This window comes from Diceros bicornis, chromosome 9, assembly GCF_020826845.1.
Source record: "Diceros bicornis minor isolate mBicDic1 chromosome 9, mDicBic1.mat.cur, whole genome shotgun sequence".
Lineage (NCBI taxonomy): Eukaryota > Metazoa > Chordata > Mammalia > Perissodactyla > Rhinocerotidae > Diceros > Diceros bicornis.
The window spans coordinates 57,896,219-57,915,425 of NC_080748.1; the positions used below are offsets into that span (position 1 = coordinate 57,896,219).

Here is a 19,207-nt window from a genome sequence, read left to right on the forward strand (position 1 = left end):
GTGTTCTAATAAGACTTTATTTAGAAACACTGAAATTTGAATTTCATATCATTTTCCTGTGTTATGAATTATTCTTTGGATTTTTAAAAACCATTAAAAAATGTAAAAACCATTTTTAGTTCACAGGCCTTTCACAAAAACAGGTGCAAGCCAGATTTAGTCCATGGGCCACAGTTTGTCAACCCCTATAAGATCAATTAAAAATGGTAAGTTTTACTGGTCTTTATAGGCTAATTCAATATCTGAGACAACATCAAGAATTACAGTGCTTATGACATCCTTTATTCAATTCACATAGAAAAGCATGCAGTATTAATGTAAGACAGTACAGTATTAATGTAAAGTGTTCAGTGCACATTAGATAAACAAGTCATTAGCATACAAACCATTTTGAAAGGCCTATATAGGCATAACAAACATGTTTAGAATAATATACTTTTTCAAAGCCTAAATGAAAATTGTGCTTAGCTCACCTATTCTCACCTCATCAACACTTCATGAAAAAAAATTTGCCCTACATAAAAGATATTCTTTTAGCCAAGTGAAACTTCTTTTTCTTAAGGAAAACAGTGCAAGCAAGAACACTACCACTATGCATACAGAGTTTCCACAAAGAACAGTAACATGCAAACAAGAACTTCATGACTCCAAAAAAAAACCTTCCCTGGGACGTGAGTGGACCAAGAACTTGGCAACGAGTGCTTCTGCACCTGCATATCCAGAACAATGCAACTACCACATTTAGGCTTCTCCAAACCCAACTGTTCCATGCCTTCTTTCCAAAGCAGGCTCAATTTCTGATTTTCAACACACACAGAAAGATAACCAAATGAAAGCTACCTGACATAAAACAAGTATTTTCATACAGAAAATGTATTCTTGCATACCAGCAAGATGTTTTCACAAAAACTGGACAAAACAAATGTTAAAAATGCTAACATATAGGTAAAACCTAAAAAAAAAGTAAATGAATATTGGATTAAGGTTAGAGTGCTATTTCTCCATCATGGCCTTGCATAAAAGTTAGGCCGCACCACTAAACATAAATAAAAAGGGGCAGGCAAAATAATTTCCACTCTAGGAAAAACTTTAAAGAAACTCAAGTGTCTTACAAGCAGTGTGTAGACAACACCAAAAGTTTTATTTAAGAAATCCAAGTTCTAAAGACAACTGAGGCTCATTAACAGGCCATTGTATCTAATAGTTAAATCAAGATTCAAGAAAACAAAATATTCCCAAACCAGATACATATACTATTAGTTAAAAAGAAACCCTCTCCCTACCCTTTGTGGTCAAAAAGATCCCCAAATGAAAATGAAAAAGAACAAACTCTTCAAAATGAACAGAAGTATTCTGGGTACAGAATCCACCATTCTGATTTGACACTTGACTAAAGACTATCAATTCAAAATTGTATAGAACTTTTACAAGGGGAAAAAAGTAACCTTACAAACTTATGTTCCTCTCAGAACAAAAACTAAATGACACCTTTCTAATGAGTCAACTTTTAGTTGCTTTTGATGGGCTGGCATTGGAAAGACTGCTCTGGATTTTTCTTTTTGTTGATTGATTCACATTTTTATTCCTCTTTTCAGGCACAAAGGAAGTAGACCAAGGAGACTGAAGGTGGTTATGAAGATCATGCATCTCTGAGGACATCTTAAACAAAGATGACCCAAACCTTTGATCTTCAAATAGATGGTGTGAACTGCTTAACAAAACACCCTGGGAAAACTCAGTCTGAAACAAACAGCTTGGGGGTTTGATTTCATTAGTTCCTGGGTCAGAATTGGGATGGAGTGAAAAATCTTCATTCATTTCTTGGTCAGATGGAGAGAGGAGAAAAAAAGAAGTGGGTTTCCATTCATTTCCATTTTCTAACTGATCAGTAGTTAGAGAACCTTTGGAAAGGTTTGGCTTAGTTCTTTCTTCCAACTTATCTGGTTCCTCAAGAAATTCACTGCCTTGAGATGACTTTGATAACCCATCCAAATCCACTGACTTAAAACCGTTATTACAAGGGCTCTTGCTGTTGTCTGACTCTGACATCATTGAATCCAACTCAGAGATTTTGTCAAGGTAAGCTGCATCCATTGATGCTTCGCTGGACGTTCTTGTCCGATTCATTTCAAAAGAGCGAATAGAATTCAACCTCTTGGATAAACATGAGCCTGGTTTCTCACTCAATTTTGAAGACATTTCTCCAACAGAATTTGCTATCGTATTCCCCTCTGAGCTTTCAAAATCCAAGCTTTGGGCATAGCTTGTGGAACAACAATCCCAAAACCCTGTCTTTGGGGAAGTAAAACAGTCTGATTTCTTTTCATTTTCACTTCTATCATCTTCTGAAGAATCTTTATTACAGACATTCAGAGAATCACAAAAATCATCAAACACCAATTTTCTGAGATGGTTTGAGTGTTTTTTGGAACCTCCTGCTTTGACCACAGAGCTCTCTCTATTCTCTGGAGTATTGAGCTGAAGGCAACTCAGGGACAAAGGAGTACAAGGAGCTGGAAGATCATAAAGTTCTTCATCTTTGTAGGGTACACAGTCACTTGGCTTATTACCCCATTCTCTTTCCAAATAAGTATCCACACTTGTATCTGTCACATCTAACATTATTTCCACTCGTTTTTGATACAGGTCTTTGTTCTTAGAACAATTTGGTTCTGTTTTGCTGGTGCTTTCCTGTCTGGCAGAACTGCCCGAAGGCTTTGCCAGGTGAGAACTCGAGGTGGATGAGCCAAGCTGCTTTCTGGCACCATCACCTTGATTCTTTGATGCCATATCCTCCTCGCTGCCTTTGCTCCCCTTGCCATCTGTAGAAAGCGCTCTCTGGCAAATGGAATTCACAGCTTCCTTCTCTTCGCTTGAATTTTTTAGCTGTGCAATTTGAGATTCTAGTTCCTCTATATACTTATCACTTCGTTCCAGGGCTTTCTTGAGGCGATTGGTTTCACGTTCATACTGTTCTACTTTGGACTGAAGAGCAGCTACTGTAAACCTTCCAAACCTGCAAGGAATGGAAGGATAGTTAAACTTATAGTTCAAGCTTTTTTCTTTCCTTTTTGAAGTTTAAGAGTGCAAACTGTCTCAGCCCATTCTAATTTCATGTAACAGTGACATTTCAGACCACTCAACAAACAAGACAAAAGCAAAGCCAGATGTAGTATCTTCAAAAAGATACACTTCCTCACTTACGTAATAATAAGCATATGATAATAATGGCAAAGATCTAACAGGATACTTTTGTGGTCAAATCAGACTACTAGTAGCAGAGAGGCAGAAACTCGCTGATGATTTCCTTTTTAAGAGCTAGCTCTATCAATTCAGCTCATATATGCATGAACAGTTATCCCCTAAAACAATGGCAAAGATTTATGATAACATTTGAACAGTGGTCCACATCTTGAAATATTTACATTCAATCATTTTCCTATCGTACAGCAGTGTTTTACAATACATTTCTTATACAATGTCACCTTGTCAAACATAAAATGCCAATTTGAAATTCAGAAATCTTAGCAGTCCCAGCAGGGGTGGTTTTAAATACTTATTTGGACCCTTTCAATTATAGCCACCCTTGATCTGAAGCTTTTACTTGGCCTTTCTGAACACCGTGCTTTAATTCATTTCAACTCTACTTATTTTTGGCATTTTATAACTGTGTGGGACATCAATCTCATTTCTCGCAACTTTGAAATACAAAGTCACTACTTGTGATTCCAATATATTACACACAAAAACATTTTCATTTGTCCGAAAAGGAACATTCTGGAGAGTAACTGAAAAAGAACACATCAAAAATTCACTCCTTTTACTTGGGATTATCTTGTTTCCATTATTCCCTTAAGAATGAGTACTGGGTTCAGCTGAGAAAATAATTTTTGAGCACTCAGTATGGGCTGGTGGTATAGTTGGAGCTGGGGAATACAAAGATCAATAAGACTGTCCCAGATCCAAGGGACATAAAACATCTACCTCAAATTCTATTTGACCACCAAGGAAAATTCCATTTTCCAGGAAACTGCTTCTTACAAGCCAATAAACATAAGCCTTACATTCTTTTTTTTTTTTTGGTGAGGAGATCAGCCCTATGCTAACATCTGCCAATCCTTCTCTTTTTTCTTTTCTGAGGAAGACTGGCCCTGGGCTAACATCCGTGCCCATCTTCCTCCACTTTATATGGGATGCCACCACAGCATGGCTTGCCAAGCGGTGCATCGGTGCATGCCCGGGATCCGAACCGCCGCAGCGGAGCGCGTGCACTTAACAGCTTGCACCACCGGGCCGGCCCCAAGCCTTACATTCTAACCCCATGAAAAATAACTTCTCTCCACAAAAAGTTCTTTTAAAAAGTCTTTTCTTAATCATCTTTTTGATGACTTAAATATTGACTCATTTTGAAGAATTTAGGAATTGTCTGTTTGGAGGAAGGTACTTGAGAAGGTGACTTCTGAAAACTGTTTTTATCTACAGGTTTATCTTCTTTCTTTTTCCCCTAATTATAAAAATAATTACAATTAAGAAAATGTACTAAGTATTAAAAAAAAACTGTAAAGGAGAAGGAACCAACAATAACTGCTCCTCTTAGAGTCAATCACTATATATTCTATGACTCCCACTCAATGCCCACTGCCTCCTCCTAAGCTGTAGCCCAATTCACTCTGCAGCTCATTCCCGACATGATCCCTGCTCTTATCACTAAGGAAAAAAAAGCAGAGGCAAAGGTAAATATAGATTCATAAAATCCCAGGGTTAGAAAGGACCTTAAAAGACATGTTGCCGAACATTGATCTACTCACTGCAATTAACTGAACTCCCAGAAAGAACACACTCCCTTCAACCTCTAAAAAACAAAACAAAAACCATAGGTATAACAAAAACAACAGCAGCTACAACAATAAACCTCCCTGTTTTAAAGACAAAGTTTACTATTACGAGAATCTGGTTAAATGAATGATGGGAGTTTTTCCTTCTTTGTTAAAGAAAAATGTTTTGGTTTGTAAACGTAGTATTTGCCAGAGCGGTAGTTTCTGCAAGAGATTTTAAAAAGTGGACAAAGATCTTTAACTGTATTCAGCAAAAACATTTGTGAGGTCTTTGATTATAACTACTCTGACATAATCAAATAACAAATATATTTTTAAACGGAAAAACTATGTAGCATGTTTATTTAATGCAAACAGAAAAAGTGACAGCCTTAAATGTGCTTACCAAGATAAAATTTGTTTTTTCTTAAGTGCAATTTTTATAATGAAGGTACCCTCAGATGAAAAAAATCAAACAATTTAAAATCAAATAATGTTTCTAGATAGTTAAGCCAGCTGTTACCACAGGATATCCTTGGGAACTCAGAGGCTTACATAAGGAAAGACTAGTAACAAATAAGAAATGCTTCCCAAAATATTAGCAGCTTCTATTCCAGGTTTTAGCCTGGAATTTGAAACTTAATGTCATTTTAAGATGCTATATTTGTCCCTATGTTTTTTTAAATAATGTTTTTAAAAGAAGTAAGTTAACAAATAGTTCTGAGTTGAAGTCAAAATGATAGCCCTAAACTGTATTTTTTGTGTTACTTCAGACAGAAAGCTGAAGTCCATGAGAACTAACAACAAAAGCCAGCAACAGAGCACACATGAGAGGGACAAGCAAGCACAAGTCATTGATGGAGCTGGCTGTTTTCTAAAAGGTCACTGCCCTCAATTCCCCAAAGTTCTATTTCAATACTTTACAAGTCTATAACACTTTCAGTGATCAGACCTTTTTACCATGCTAATAAGGGACCTGTGCTGGTGGGCAAACTAACAAAAATGGATAGTGAAAGCCATGGAACTGATCAATTAATTAATCAAGTCATGTAATTTATTTGTTTTCTGTCTTTCTCTTCCCCATCAGAGTACAAGCTCCAAGAAAGCAGGGAGTTTGACTGTCTTATATTTACTGCTAGCTCCCTAGAACAATTCCTGGTATATAGGAGTCCCTCATTAAATATTTTTTGAATAAATGTTATTTTCTTACTTTAAGGTACATCAATGCCTTACATCAAGACAGAGCCAATAACATAGGATAAGCTAAAAGTCCTTGGGCTGCTTTTACATGTTTAAGTATTGAGTCACTATATTACTGAACTAAATGTTTCATACATTTGACTGTTTATATTTTTTTTCACTGACCCAAGGAAAACAACAGAGAATGACATATACATAGTACAGTTTTTTTTTTTTTAAATATAGGCTTGCTGTTCTATATTGCTCCATCCAAAAAAATTTCCACTTTGACCTTAGCAAAAGAATGCAAACAGATGAAATTTTTGACATAGGTATTAGGGATTTTCAGCTTACGCTGGATACCTATATTAAATTTGGCAAAGGGCAATTTACTTGATCATATAGAAATAACAATTAGGGATGCATATGATGCTATACTTCCAAGGAAGAAGACAATGAGGATAAGAGCTTATTTAACTTTGAATTTTAATACTCTGTTATTTGCACTAATTCCAGATATTTCCAAAGTACATAACATTAGATGAATCAATGCCAAGGCAAGCCAGAGGGATTTCTAACATCATTTACCATACTTCCTTTTCCTGAGCAAATTTCAAAACGGAGTATTTTTATAAACATTCCATTAGAGACCCAAAGGCTTTGATTTTCAAAGTAGCAGTGATGGCCAAAGCATTATGTCAGAGAAAACATCTTAGTGCAGTTTGGGAGCTGCAACTGACATGGGAAGTCTGTTCTGCTAGAGTCTAGGAGAAGCTTAAAGGATTTTTCATCTTGCAGTGTTAACTGATGTATGCATTCTGGTTGAGGGCTCCCCTCGCCCAAAAAGCTACAGAAGTACAAGACTGTTCCTGTCCCTACTAGAAGTAAGAGAAATGAAAGTCCCATTGGTTTGACTTTGAGCTATTATAACTAGAGTGAGGGCATCTCTAACAATGAAAAGTTCCCAAGACCACATTTTCTCATAGCCCATCACACAGGAGAAACAGGATGTGTGTGAAGGGGGTCAGAAGAAAGTAAATGTGATAAAAGAATAAATGCCAGAACCAAGTATCAAAAGAACTAACCTTTAGTGCCATGCTGCCATTAACTAATTGTGAAACTTGAGCAATTCACTTTGCCTCTCTAGTTCTCAATGACATCCCCAACAAAAGGGATAAATGCAGCATGCCCAGCGGGTTGCTGAGATCACCAATCTACAGAAACATCTTCTTGAGGAACAAGGGGACAGTGAGGAAGTGAGCCCACGTGCCTCCCACATATCTTTGATTTTATATCTTTTCCTTACTTGTTAGCTGAAGTAACAGTGAAACAAAGTGAAAGCAATCTTTGTATCGGGACCAGTTTTTGTGATCTGGCCTACTTGATAGATTTTCAGTGTTGATGTCCTTGCTGTATGTGGTTCCGATATGTACAAATTTCATTTACCACAGTTTAGTTAAATAACATCAGTCACTTAACAACATGGTTCAAATTTACCATACTGTATTAACTGTAACTAACTGCATAAAGTAAAAACTTCACGGCTAGCCTTTCAGTTCACAAAATACTACATAAATAACAAATGTGCATCATGTCAGTGATTGATCAGGTCACTTCTTTCAAAGTCTGAAAGTGGTCACCATGCATCTGTTATTTAGTTCACACACAGACAATAAAACACGTATTTGTGCTACTACATGACATTTTAGAAAAATGGATAATCAAAAGACATAACTGGCCAACAAATATGAAGGTGCAGCAAAGAAAAGTGATTAACACTAGAAGTGAAATCAGAATCAAATGTAAACGTAGTTACAGAAGAATAGCTGACAGTGGGAATGTTCAAACTGTCACCATTCAAGAGACCCTAGATATGCCAGAGGAACTTGGGAGAGGTAAATTTATGGACATAAATGAGAAAAGTGGTTGTGACAAAAAAGATAAAGACATCTAGAGGAAGTGACTGGCAAAAAACTTCACATTAAAGCAAATAGAGATATTTCATGACATTGAAAGCACAAAGCATAAAATGTTGGAATTTGATACAAACTTAGGAGTATGACAATTCACCAAGGTGTTAGAAAAGATGCTAGCTTCATATCATAAGTTATATGATAAGAAGGCAAGTGTTACAGTCATGTGCCACATAACGTTTCTGTCGACAATGGACTGCATATACAACAGCGGTCCCATAAGATTAGTACCATATAGCCTAGGTGTATAGTAGGTTATACCATCTGGGTTTGTGTAAGTACACTCTATGATGCTCGCACAATGATGAAATTGCCTAAAGACACATTTCTCAGAACATATCCCCTTCATTAAGCGACATATAACTTTTTCAGATTATTCTCCACAGGTTTTTTACAAAGAAATAAAACACTTTAATTCTCAATGTTTCTAAAGTTTTAAATTGTACTACATAAATATTAGTGTACTAAATAAATATTAGTTTTACTACCTTTTCATTTCCATATACATTCATAACAGAGATTTAATGTTTTGACAAAAATTGTTGAAGGTTAAAGAACAATTTGATTTTTCCCATTGATTATTAAGATTGCTTTGCATGGTTTTAGCTTGAGTGGTCATTTTCATGGTCCTATATACAACTGTGCAAAGTGAGGATTACCTATACTAAAGTAATGGTTATTATGTGAGAGAACCAAGTAAACTTATGTGAACTTCAAATTTTTTTTTTTAAAGAACTGCCCCAGTTACCCACAGGAAGAATGACCCATTCGTAAAGTAGATTTTATCACAGAGTTGCCTGTCTGCATAGCTGCAGTTGCCTATCTTCTTATTCTCTGACTTTCAGAGACATTAGGAAAGTATCTTCTTTATTTTAAACGTGGAGGAGAGGTAGAGTTTCCAAGGGAAGAACTTTCCATTGTTACTTTCTCTTTCCTAAGTAATTTCTCTTAAAGCATAATTCACCAGTTAGAGATTCCTTAAGTTTGCTAACTCCTCTTTTTGACTACACATAACTTGCGTGAGTAGCTTGTAATATGAGCTCTTCAGAAGCCTGAGTTTTGATAAGAGTGGGAAGAAAAGGGAGAGCTCCCAGCACTGTGCTCTGCCTTGTGAGTATGTGTATAGGGTACGTAGCGGGGCGTATCTCAGGGAAAGAGGACAGGGAGGACCAGGTCTGTAGGGAGCTCAAAACTGTATTTGGTGGTGGGGGCCTTTCTCTATCATCTACTTCTAACAAGTTGTTTGTGCGATACCCATGTCTATCTCATCTTTATGTATGTGTTGGGAGGTGGGGGAGCACTCTGTCTTTAAACTGCTAGAGAAGCTTTGGGAAGAGCCCTATGCATTTTTATCCACTGCTGAGCCTATGACTTGTCAGTGTTTCTTCAAGAGAGTTTTCTCTTTTTAAAATTAAATACTCAGTTATGAAACCACTGCATTCCTAGAGAATTTGTTAATCATAAAAGTACTGACTATGGCCAATCCTAGTCATACAAGTTGGTTCCACAAAACTATATTAAAAATTATGAGGCATACTGAGAGAGAACAAGAAGAAATTCTTCCTTCCTGAAGACTCAAAACAAAGTTTCTGTTCCCTGGCCCATCATCCATCCATCCATCCATCCATCCATCCATCAATAAAAGAAAGTGAACTCCGGGATGGAACTTACCAAGAGTAAGTGTAACAAATAAATCTTTAACGATAGTGTGATCACTATTGACAATGATGATGACAATAAGAATAGCAGCAGCCACAATTTATTGAAGGTTTATTTGTATCAAGCACGTTGCTTATAAGCTTGATATATATTACTTAATTTAATCATCATGTAAACTTTATGAAGCAAGATCTATTATTCTTATTTTAAAGATGAGAGACTAGAAGCTTAAAAAGGTTATCTCTTGTTCAAGGTTATGCAGAAAGTAAGCAGCAGGAATAGGATTTGAATTCAAGTCTGTCTGAGTCCAAACACCATCTTTGAAATTATATGAAGTGCCTGAACATGAGATTACTTCTTAAGTAATATCAGTACCTATTTACACTATGCAATAGTATAAAATACAAGCTAGGTTTACTGAGCACAAAGTCTGTATTCACAGCCAACAGACTAGCATTGTTGTTGTAATATTTATTAATACATACATATGCTAACAGAAACATGCAGAGGAAATAAGAAAACAAGATGTGGAAAGACATATAGATATGTATGCAAAAAGTCAATAAATATTTACCAAACACCTACTATGTTCTAGACACAAGTTCAAGAATATTTTTTACAGGAAACTATAGCACAGACAGCTCACTCTGGCAAATGCCAACCCAAAGAGGGTGGCTATTTTAACCAGAGATACAAAGACTAAATCTGAACCAGAACCATGAACTGAAAGTTCCATCTTTAAGTGTGCTAAGTACAGAAAGTATAGATGATCACTTTACCTCATGCACAATCAACAGGCGTCTTCAACCACAAGGAAATGATGCTACTTACATGAAATGAGCAAAATTTTAAATGCAAAATTTTAGGGCCTAAACATCAGACAGGTACTTGTCTCAGGGTCTAATATTGATGAATAAAAAAACCAAGCTGGGACTTGTCCAGTGGTGTAGTGGTGAAGTTTGCACACTCTGCTTCGGCGGCCCAGGGTTCGCAGGTTTGGATCCTGGACGTGGACCTACGCACCACTTACCAAGCCATGCTGTGGCAGGCATCCCACATATTGGGGAAGATGGGCACGGATGTTAGCCTAGGGCTAATCTTCCTCAGCAAAAAGAGGATTGGCAACAGATGTTAGCTCAGGGCTAATCTTCCTCACCAAAAAACCCCAGAAAAACAGAAAAACAAGCTATGTTATATTGCATTTTAGTTTTATCACAAAACAGAAAGTACTTCAATATTTGCAAGAATAAAAAAATGCCACAATTTCCCCCTTAAAGACAAAGGTCACATGGACAGTGGAACTAGACAAAGAATTAAGGCCCTTGTAGCCATTCCTCCTCCTTCTACCTCCCCAAAGTACTGTTTAAAATTAAGGTAGAGGAGCTGGCCCAGTGGCATGGTGGTTAAGTCTGCATGCTCCATTTCAGTGGCCCGGGGTTCTTGGGTTAGGATCCCAAGCGCAGACCTACACACCACTTATCAAGCCATGCTGTGGCAGCGCCCCACATACAAAATAGAGGAATACTGGCACAGATGTTAGCTCAGGGACAATCTTCCTCAAGCAAAAAGAGGAAGATTGGCAACAGATGTTAGTTCAGGGACAATCTTCCTCACCAAAAAAAAAAAAAAAAAAAATTAAGGCAGAGCCTGCTTTGCAAGCTTTCAAATGGAGAGCAGAATTTAAAAATAATAGCTCATATTATTAATACAATTTTAAAGGAAGTTACTTTATTAAACACACAATATCCTAGTGCTGAAAACTCCTGCTGAGATACCTAGAAATTCTTAATAAAAACAACCCAAGTGGGGGCCGGCCCGGTGGAAGAGTGGTTAAGTTCATGCACTCCGCTTCAGTGGCCTTGGGTTTGCTGGTTTGGATCCTGGGTGTGGACCTATGCATCGCTCATCAAGCCATGCCGAGGCAGTGTCCCATGAAGAGCAACTAGAAGGATGTACAACTATGACATACAGCTATCTACTGGGGCTTTGGGGAGAAAAAAGGAAAAAAGGTGGAAGATTGGCAACAGATGTTAGCTCAGGGCCAATCTTCCTCAAAAAAAAACAAAAGCTGTTGTAATAAATTAAAAAAAAAAAATTAAACAAAACAAAACAACCCGAGTGCTGGGCAGCACATGTAAACTGAAGAGGAACAGACTCCCTTTTGCCTAAGTCTGTAGAAAGGGCTGAACCATACATATATTCACTACCTGTGAAGGTGGACTACTCTTTTTTCTGTGGAATGAATTCCACTCTATTAGATAAATATATTTCATTTCAATTCCATGCAGAAATTCCCTCATTTGCTGCCCCCCATAAAAGATCAGCCTTGGGGCCGGCCCCGTGGCTTAGCAGTTAAGTGTGTGCACTCCCCTACTGGCGGCCTGGGTTCGGATCCCAGGCGCGCACCAACGTACCACCTTTCTGACCATGCTGAAGCGGCATCCCACATACAGCAACTAGAAGGGTGTGCAACTATGACACAGAACTATCTACTGGGGCTTTGGGGAGAAAAAGGAGGAGGATTGGCAATAGATGTTAGCTCAGGGCTCGTCCTCCTCAGCAAAAAGAGGATTGGCATGCATGTTAGCTCAGGGCTGATCTTCCTCACAAAAAAAAAAAAAAAAAAGATCAGCCTTGAAAATTTACATGACATTAATGGGGATTCTAATCTCTCATGGAAGGAGAGAACCTTAAGACATGCTATTTCATTTATTTTTACAGTCCTCAGAGGAATAAAGGACTTATACCTTTTCCCAAAATATAATAACCTTAACAACAACAATGACAAAGTCACAATAGTGTAAAAGAGTACAACTATTGTTGGGTAAAAAAAACACACTTAAGGGGCCAGCCCAGTGGCATGGCGGTTAAGTTTGCACGTTCTGCTTTGGCGGCCCGGGGTTTGCAGGTTTGGATCCTGGGCACAGACCTACTCACCGCTCATCAAGCCATGCTGAGGCGGCGTCCCATATAGAAGAGCTATAACTCTACAACTATGATACACAACTTTGTACTGGGGCCTTGGGGAGAAAAAAGAAAAAAGAGGAAGATTGGGAACAGATGTTAGCACAGGGCCAATCTTCCTCAAAAAAAAAAAAAGTGTTTTCATTCACTTAAAAAAAAAAAAGCGTACTTAAACCTTGGGTCTAGTATCTATCTACACACTTTTCACTATAGTTAAATCAATCTCTTTGTCTCTCTCAGTATGAGGAACAATCCGAAACAAAATAAAATAAAAAAATAACCAGCCGCCCTGTAAATATTACTCAGATAACAGTTACTGAGGACTAATATATGCTGAGGGGCTGTGAAGAAGGAAAACAAAAGGAATAGAAGACATTATCCCTGTTCTCAACAGTTGATAATTCTTCTGACAACCTTGTCGCTTAGTCACTAGCATCCATTGCAGGGTCCTAAAATATCTTATCAATACAATAAAGACAAGTTGACAGAAAACTGCAGTAACTGCCCATCCCCAATTAGCTGAATATCCAGAGAAGGGCCCCTCAGGCGGCTGAGGGGCTTAAGCACACCTGGCTGTCAGTCTGGCCCCAGGGTATCATCAGGCTCCCCTGACAGTCTACAAGTTCCCCTTCCGGGAAAACCAAAGGGCATAGCAGATTCAGTCATCAGATCAGGCCGGGGTCAAATACTAGGAATCATGGCATTTGTCACAGCAGAATTGTGAGAAACAAAAAAGGCCAGAATAGGTCAAGAAGGGACAACAGCCAAGGCCAGCAAGACCAGACGTGTTGCTGAGGATGGTACTGGCACGTCTTAAGACACAATTTAGCAAGACCAGTCCTGTGAACCGGGAAGGCACCACAGCTCAGAGTTAGCATGCAGACAGATAAGGGCAGGAAAACCCAGTTCAAGTAAGGAGATCATACAAGATCTTGTCCAGGAGCCAGGCAAGCCGTAACATCACCTCCTCTTTTACTCTTTCTAACTTCCAATCTCTGGTATAATTTAGGAAAACTTCAGGAAATCCCTCTGCTCTCCAGATCGGAGAAAATGTCAGCAATCTCTGATTTCCTGCCCTCTTAAACCCTTCATACTTTAAGCTTCAAGAAAGATCAAAATCTTAATTCTCTGGTCAGTTCCCTCCAAGTAGCAGTTTAGTGTATTAGAGTATAAGGACTCCTTCCTTCTGCCAGGATCCAGAGAAGAAATACACACACACACACACACACACACACATATTTTATATAGATACACATATGTGTACATCTTAAAAAATATGTCTTAGCTTCAAGGAGCTGGTAGATTAACTGAGTGTGACAGTTATGTAACTGGTTAGTATAAAATATGTTCCTTAAAACAATATGATTTAAGAATAATGGGAATAACAGGAGGCAAGTTCCCTCTGTCTAGGGAAATCATGGAGGACCTCACAGATAAAGCAACAACTGGACTAGATCTCAAAGGATGGGTAGAAATTAACCAGGCAGAATTAAAAAGGAGAGGCTAATGCGCAGGACCAGGAAAGGAATGAGCAAAGGCATGTCACAACATCGCGAATTTGGCCCAGCGAAAAATGCATGGCCCAAACAGAGGACAACAAGTGGGAGGCTGGAGAGGAGGCAAGAAGGTTAAGCTGAAGTCACGTTATATCCTATACTAAGAAATCTGAGCTTTAATTTGCAGGCAATAGGAAGTCACCAAAGGTTACTAAACAGGTGAGTGAGATGACCAAATTTATATTCTAGAGTTCAGGCAACAATAAGGCAGATGCTCGAGGGTTGAGAGTGGAAAAGAAGAGCAAGCAGTTGGAAGGTTGTTAAAATAGGCTAAGCAAGAAATCACATGGATCTAACCTAGTGAGAACGAGAAGAAGATGGATGACAGAGACATTTAAGAGGTAGGATGGAGAGTATATGCTAAACAATTAGGTGTGAGCTGAGGAGAAGGGGTGGAGAAACATGTGAAGACTGAGGTTTTTATCTTAGGCAACCAGATGAGTAGTAAAGCCATTAAGGAGGAGAGGAACAAAGCAAGAGGATAATCAAGGTTTTGCGTGGGATGGACAATGGATACAATTATTTAGACCCAGACTTCCACCAGTTCTTTGTGCTACACACATTGTGTCAAGGACATAAAATTATTTCCTTTAATCCTTGCAACAACACATTATCCACATTTTACATAAAGAAAATGATGGCTCCAAGAGGTTAAGTTATTTATCAAATATGTATCTATTCATTTAATTATGTAACAAATACTTATTAAGTGCTGAGGTTGTGCAGGTGAAGGAGATAGGCAGCAAGATCCTTACCCTTGTGGAGCTTAGAGTTTAGAATGGAGGAGACAGACAACAAACAGGTCAAACAATTAAATGAACAAGATAATTTCAGACAGTGATAAGGGTTAATAAGATAATAATAGTATAACATTGGTTGAGCATTAACTATGGGCTCTGTTATAAGAGTATTTCAAGTTTTAATTCATTTAACCCTCACTACAACCTGTAAGATAGCTATGACTACTGACCCCATTTCACCAAACACAAAAACTGAGACACAAAAAGGCTAAATATCTTCCCCTATATCACAGAGCTAGTTAAGTAGATAAAGCTAGAGTTCAGTCCTAAGGAGTCTGGCTCTGGAGCCTGTGCTCATAATCATATGCTATAATGCTTCACCACACCATGATTTTATTACTATGGTATCACAATAAGACAGAGTAAGGAAGTAGAGGGCGCTGAAGCAGAGGGCTACGTAGACTGAATGATCAGGAAAGGCCTCTCTGAATCTGATGACAGGAGACAGCCACATAAAGATTTGGAAGCACAACACTCTAAGCAGAGGGAAAAAGCCCAGCATGTTTTAGAAACAGAAGAAAGCCAGTATGGCTGGAGCAGGATAAGCTGGGGGAATGAGAACAAGATGAAGTGGAAAAGGTAAGTGTAGACTAACTTGTGAAAAATCTGGATTTTATTTCAGGAAAACAATGGATAGTTTTAGGTAGGAGATTTAAATAATTTGATTTATACTTTATAAAAAGATAATTTTGAGTATGGTAAAAATGGATTGGGCAGGGCAAGAGGGGGCACAGTGGAAGCAGGGAAATTTGAATCCAGGTAGTCTGTCTCCAGAGCTAAGAATTTATTTAACTACTACGCTTTGTGGTAATTTAAGATATAGGATCTCTGGTGAAGGTATACAATAGACAGATGGAAATATGAATCTACAGTTCAGGAGAAAAGGCAAGGCTAAAGATTTACATTTTATTTTGTAATCTCTGACATACAGGTAGATGATTATTAAAGCCATGAGATTAGATGAGATGGCTCAAGGAACACAAATACAGTAAAAAGGGAAGAAAGCCCAGGTCATAATCCATGAAATCTGTTCTTTCCTCTTCAGAGCGCTTCTTTTCATATACTAATAACAGGAAATACTGCTCACTGTCTAGAGTATCTGGAGCCTTTATCTCCCCCTAGAAAGAGCTGGGGCATGGGTAGAGATTGGTCCATAATGACAAGCCTTGCAGTAAAAGAGCTGCATGCAGGGAAACATTATCAAACCCACAGATCTCACTAAAGACACAATGACAAGAACACATAACATTCTTGAATACATATTTATAGAAAGGAAAGCCATTAATCCAATTATAACCAAGTTTGATATAAATGACATATGGAGTTTTGTACATGAAGCTTTATACCCTATGCTATTAAGGTGAGTTACCAGCTGAGGGCAAGAACAGCTGCTTTTCTAAAGCCTCATAATAGCTGGCAACATGGCATAAACCCTGCCTAGCATGCCCAGGGCAAAAAAATGGCACAACTGAACAGAGAGATCTCAGAGAGAGGGCATGGAACTTTCAAATGCTTTACAGATCAATTCTTCATACCTCTTTAAGCTAAAAAATCACTAAGGAACTCCTAACTCTATCAAGGACAAATATATCCACAATTTCCTGGCACAGTTTAGGAACAGTAATTGAAGCCAAGGGAATTTAGGAATATGAGAAATGCAATACTAAAGTCTTCCCTTCAGTTTCTCATACTTGTTGTTTCTTACCACGTGGAGAGGTGACACACTTGGCATTCCTCACTAAATATGAGACTAAGAAAGCAGAAAGCTTAGAGCAAAGATTGATGGATGTAGTGGAGTCGTGCTAACCAACTATTTAAGTAGGGTGATGATGGTCACAATGGAGAGGTGTGCAAATTACGCAGAGGACTTCCGCTCTGATGAGTTTGAGAAGGAAGCCACCATTTTCTTGAGCATGATGTGTGGCTACTACTGGAGACAAAGGACTGAAGCTGAAGGGACCACTTAGTACTCCCAACAGCTCAAGCTATTTCCTCTTGCTCAGAATCCCTTCCTCTTCACTGAAATCTCCATCCTTCAAAGCTCAGCTCAAGTCCTGCCTCTACTCTCATCACTGCAACCCTCTTGCCATTCTCTGAACTCACACTGCTGCCTCTGCTATTTGGCTTAGTATCTGTTTAGTATTTAATTGTTTCATGTGTTTTTGTCTCTTGCCTTCATGAGATTATGAGCTTCCTGGAGGCAGGGACCATGTTTTTTTTGGTTTTAATTTTTTATTATAAAAATGTTCAAGCATTCACAGAGGTACGGGGAATAGTACAACAGAACCCCACATACGCATGACTCACATTCAACAATTATCAAGATTTTGCCTCATTTTCCTTATATATACCTTTTGTTAAATATTCTATAATCCATATTTTAGTATGCATTTCTAAAAGAAAATATAGACATTTTCTTAAGTAACTACAATACCTAAACTAAATGGTATCATCTAATATCTAGTCCATATTCAAATTTACCTGACTGCCTCAAAAATGACTTTTGACATTTGTTTTGTTATTAATCAATATCCAGACAAGATCCATATACTGCATTTGGTTATGTCTCTTAGTTCTCTCTTATTGTAAAGCAGGCCTCCTCCTGTCATTTTGCCAATGATTTAATGAAGAAAACTAGTTACTTTTCCTATTGAGTGTACCACATTCTGGATTTGTCTGTCTGCTTCCTCACAGTCTTAGGAGCTATGTTTTTCATTCATTTACTGAACAACTATATATTAGGAGCAGAAAATGAGCCAGAACTCTATAAAACACAGTGGCTACAATACTGAATACAGCTATAGTCCTGGCTCAAACAGAAGAAAGCCATGAAACAAATAATTACACAAAACATTAATTATTAGCAATTGTGATATGTGCTAAGAAGGGAAAGTACAAGTAAGAGAAATTATAGCAATGAAACCTAACCTACTTTAGGGGTCAGGAAGAGTATTTATTTTGTATAGTTCAAAGCACCTAGTACCGTGTTAAGTAAATAAACATTCAGTATTTCTGGGCTGGCTGGGAAAGTGAGTTTTCTTCTGATAGCCTTGTAAACTAAAGGACATATCACCATCTTTTGAGTTCTGAACATCGAATCTGATTCTCTTAGGAGTCCATGTTAGAGAAAACTGAAAGGGGAAACAGATGGTTTCCTCCAGGTGATATAAATTATTTTAGAAGAAAAAGAAGAATTCAGGAAGTGGCTACATAAAGTCAAGGAAAAGGATCGCATTTTCTGGACTGCCAGTTTAGATATTAGAACAATGAATTTCTAACAAGGAACAGAATAGATATTACTGAAACCTAGAAGAACACGCTTAGTAGGATATCTGCCATACTGCTCTAAAGGACTTTTAAGTTAAAGTTGAGGAAGGAAAAATATCCAGGTATACTTTCAGATTGGAAATAATGGAGGGTAAAAGACAGAAGGGAAAAGCAGTAGCAGAGAAGAGAAATGATAATCCAGATCTTCATTATAAAAGATTATAGCACTGTTCTTTAAAATATTATAAAATATATTACTTTTACACAATACTACCTACTTGACACCAATGTAAATGTTTAAGTCTCCCTTTTTCACACCAGATGTTAGTCTTGTTTTGGGGCAATAGCACAATATTTGTTTGAGTGTCTTGAAAAGAAATATCTTCTGCTACGGACTAAATTGTGTTCCCCACCTCCCTACCCCACCAAATTCATCCATATGTTGAATCCCTAACCACTAATGTGACTATATTTACACTATAAAGGGTCTTTAGGACATAATTAAGGTTAAATGAGATCATAAGGATGAGGCCCTAATCTGATAGGATTGGTGTCCTTATAAGAGGAAGAGAAACCAGAGCTTGCTCACTCTCTGACATGTGAAGACACAGAGAGAAGGCAGCTGTCTTCAAGCGAAGAAGAGAGCTCTCACCAGAAACCAAAACTGCCGAACCTCGATCTGGGACTTCTAGCCTCCAGAACTGTGAGAAAATAATTATCCAACGTTTAAGCCACCCTGTCTATAGTATTTTGTTACAGCAGCCCAAGTTGCCAAATACACCATCCTAATTTTTTTCCTCTCTAGTGTCTAAACTGTAAAGCTCTCTCTTCTGCATGATTTGTAGAATATGTTGCACAAATTGAAGGATACATCACAAACTAAGGCCATGTGTATAAAAAGCAAACCTTGACACCTAACCAAGTAGACAAGAGAATAATAATTGGTCAATGCACTTCCTAATCAAGAGAACAAAATGAAATGGATGGTTTTTATT

General features: G+C 37.9%; 1 protein-coding gene across 1 annotated transcript in view; it reads right to left on the reverse strand.

Annotated features, from left to right (window-relative positions):
- Positions 1 to 260: 260 nt before the first annotated feature.
- Positions 261 to 19,207, reverse strand: part of OBI1 (ORC ubiquitin ligase 1) — a 42,058-nt gene continuing 23,111 nt past the window's right edge. Inside the window, exon 6 of the mRNA XM_058548347.1 lies at positions 261 to 3,016. Coding sequence (XP_058404330.1) covers positions 1,501 to 3,016 — 1,516 coding nt within the window. The 3' untranslated portion in view covers positions 261 to 1,500. The remainder of the gene's footprint in view (positions 3,017 to 19,207) is intronic.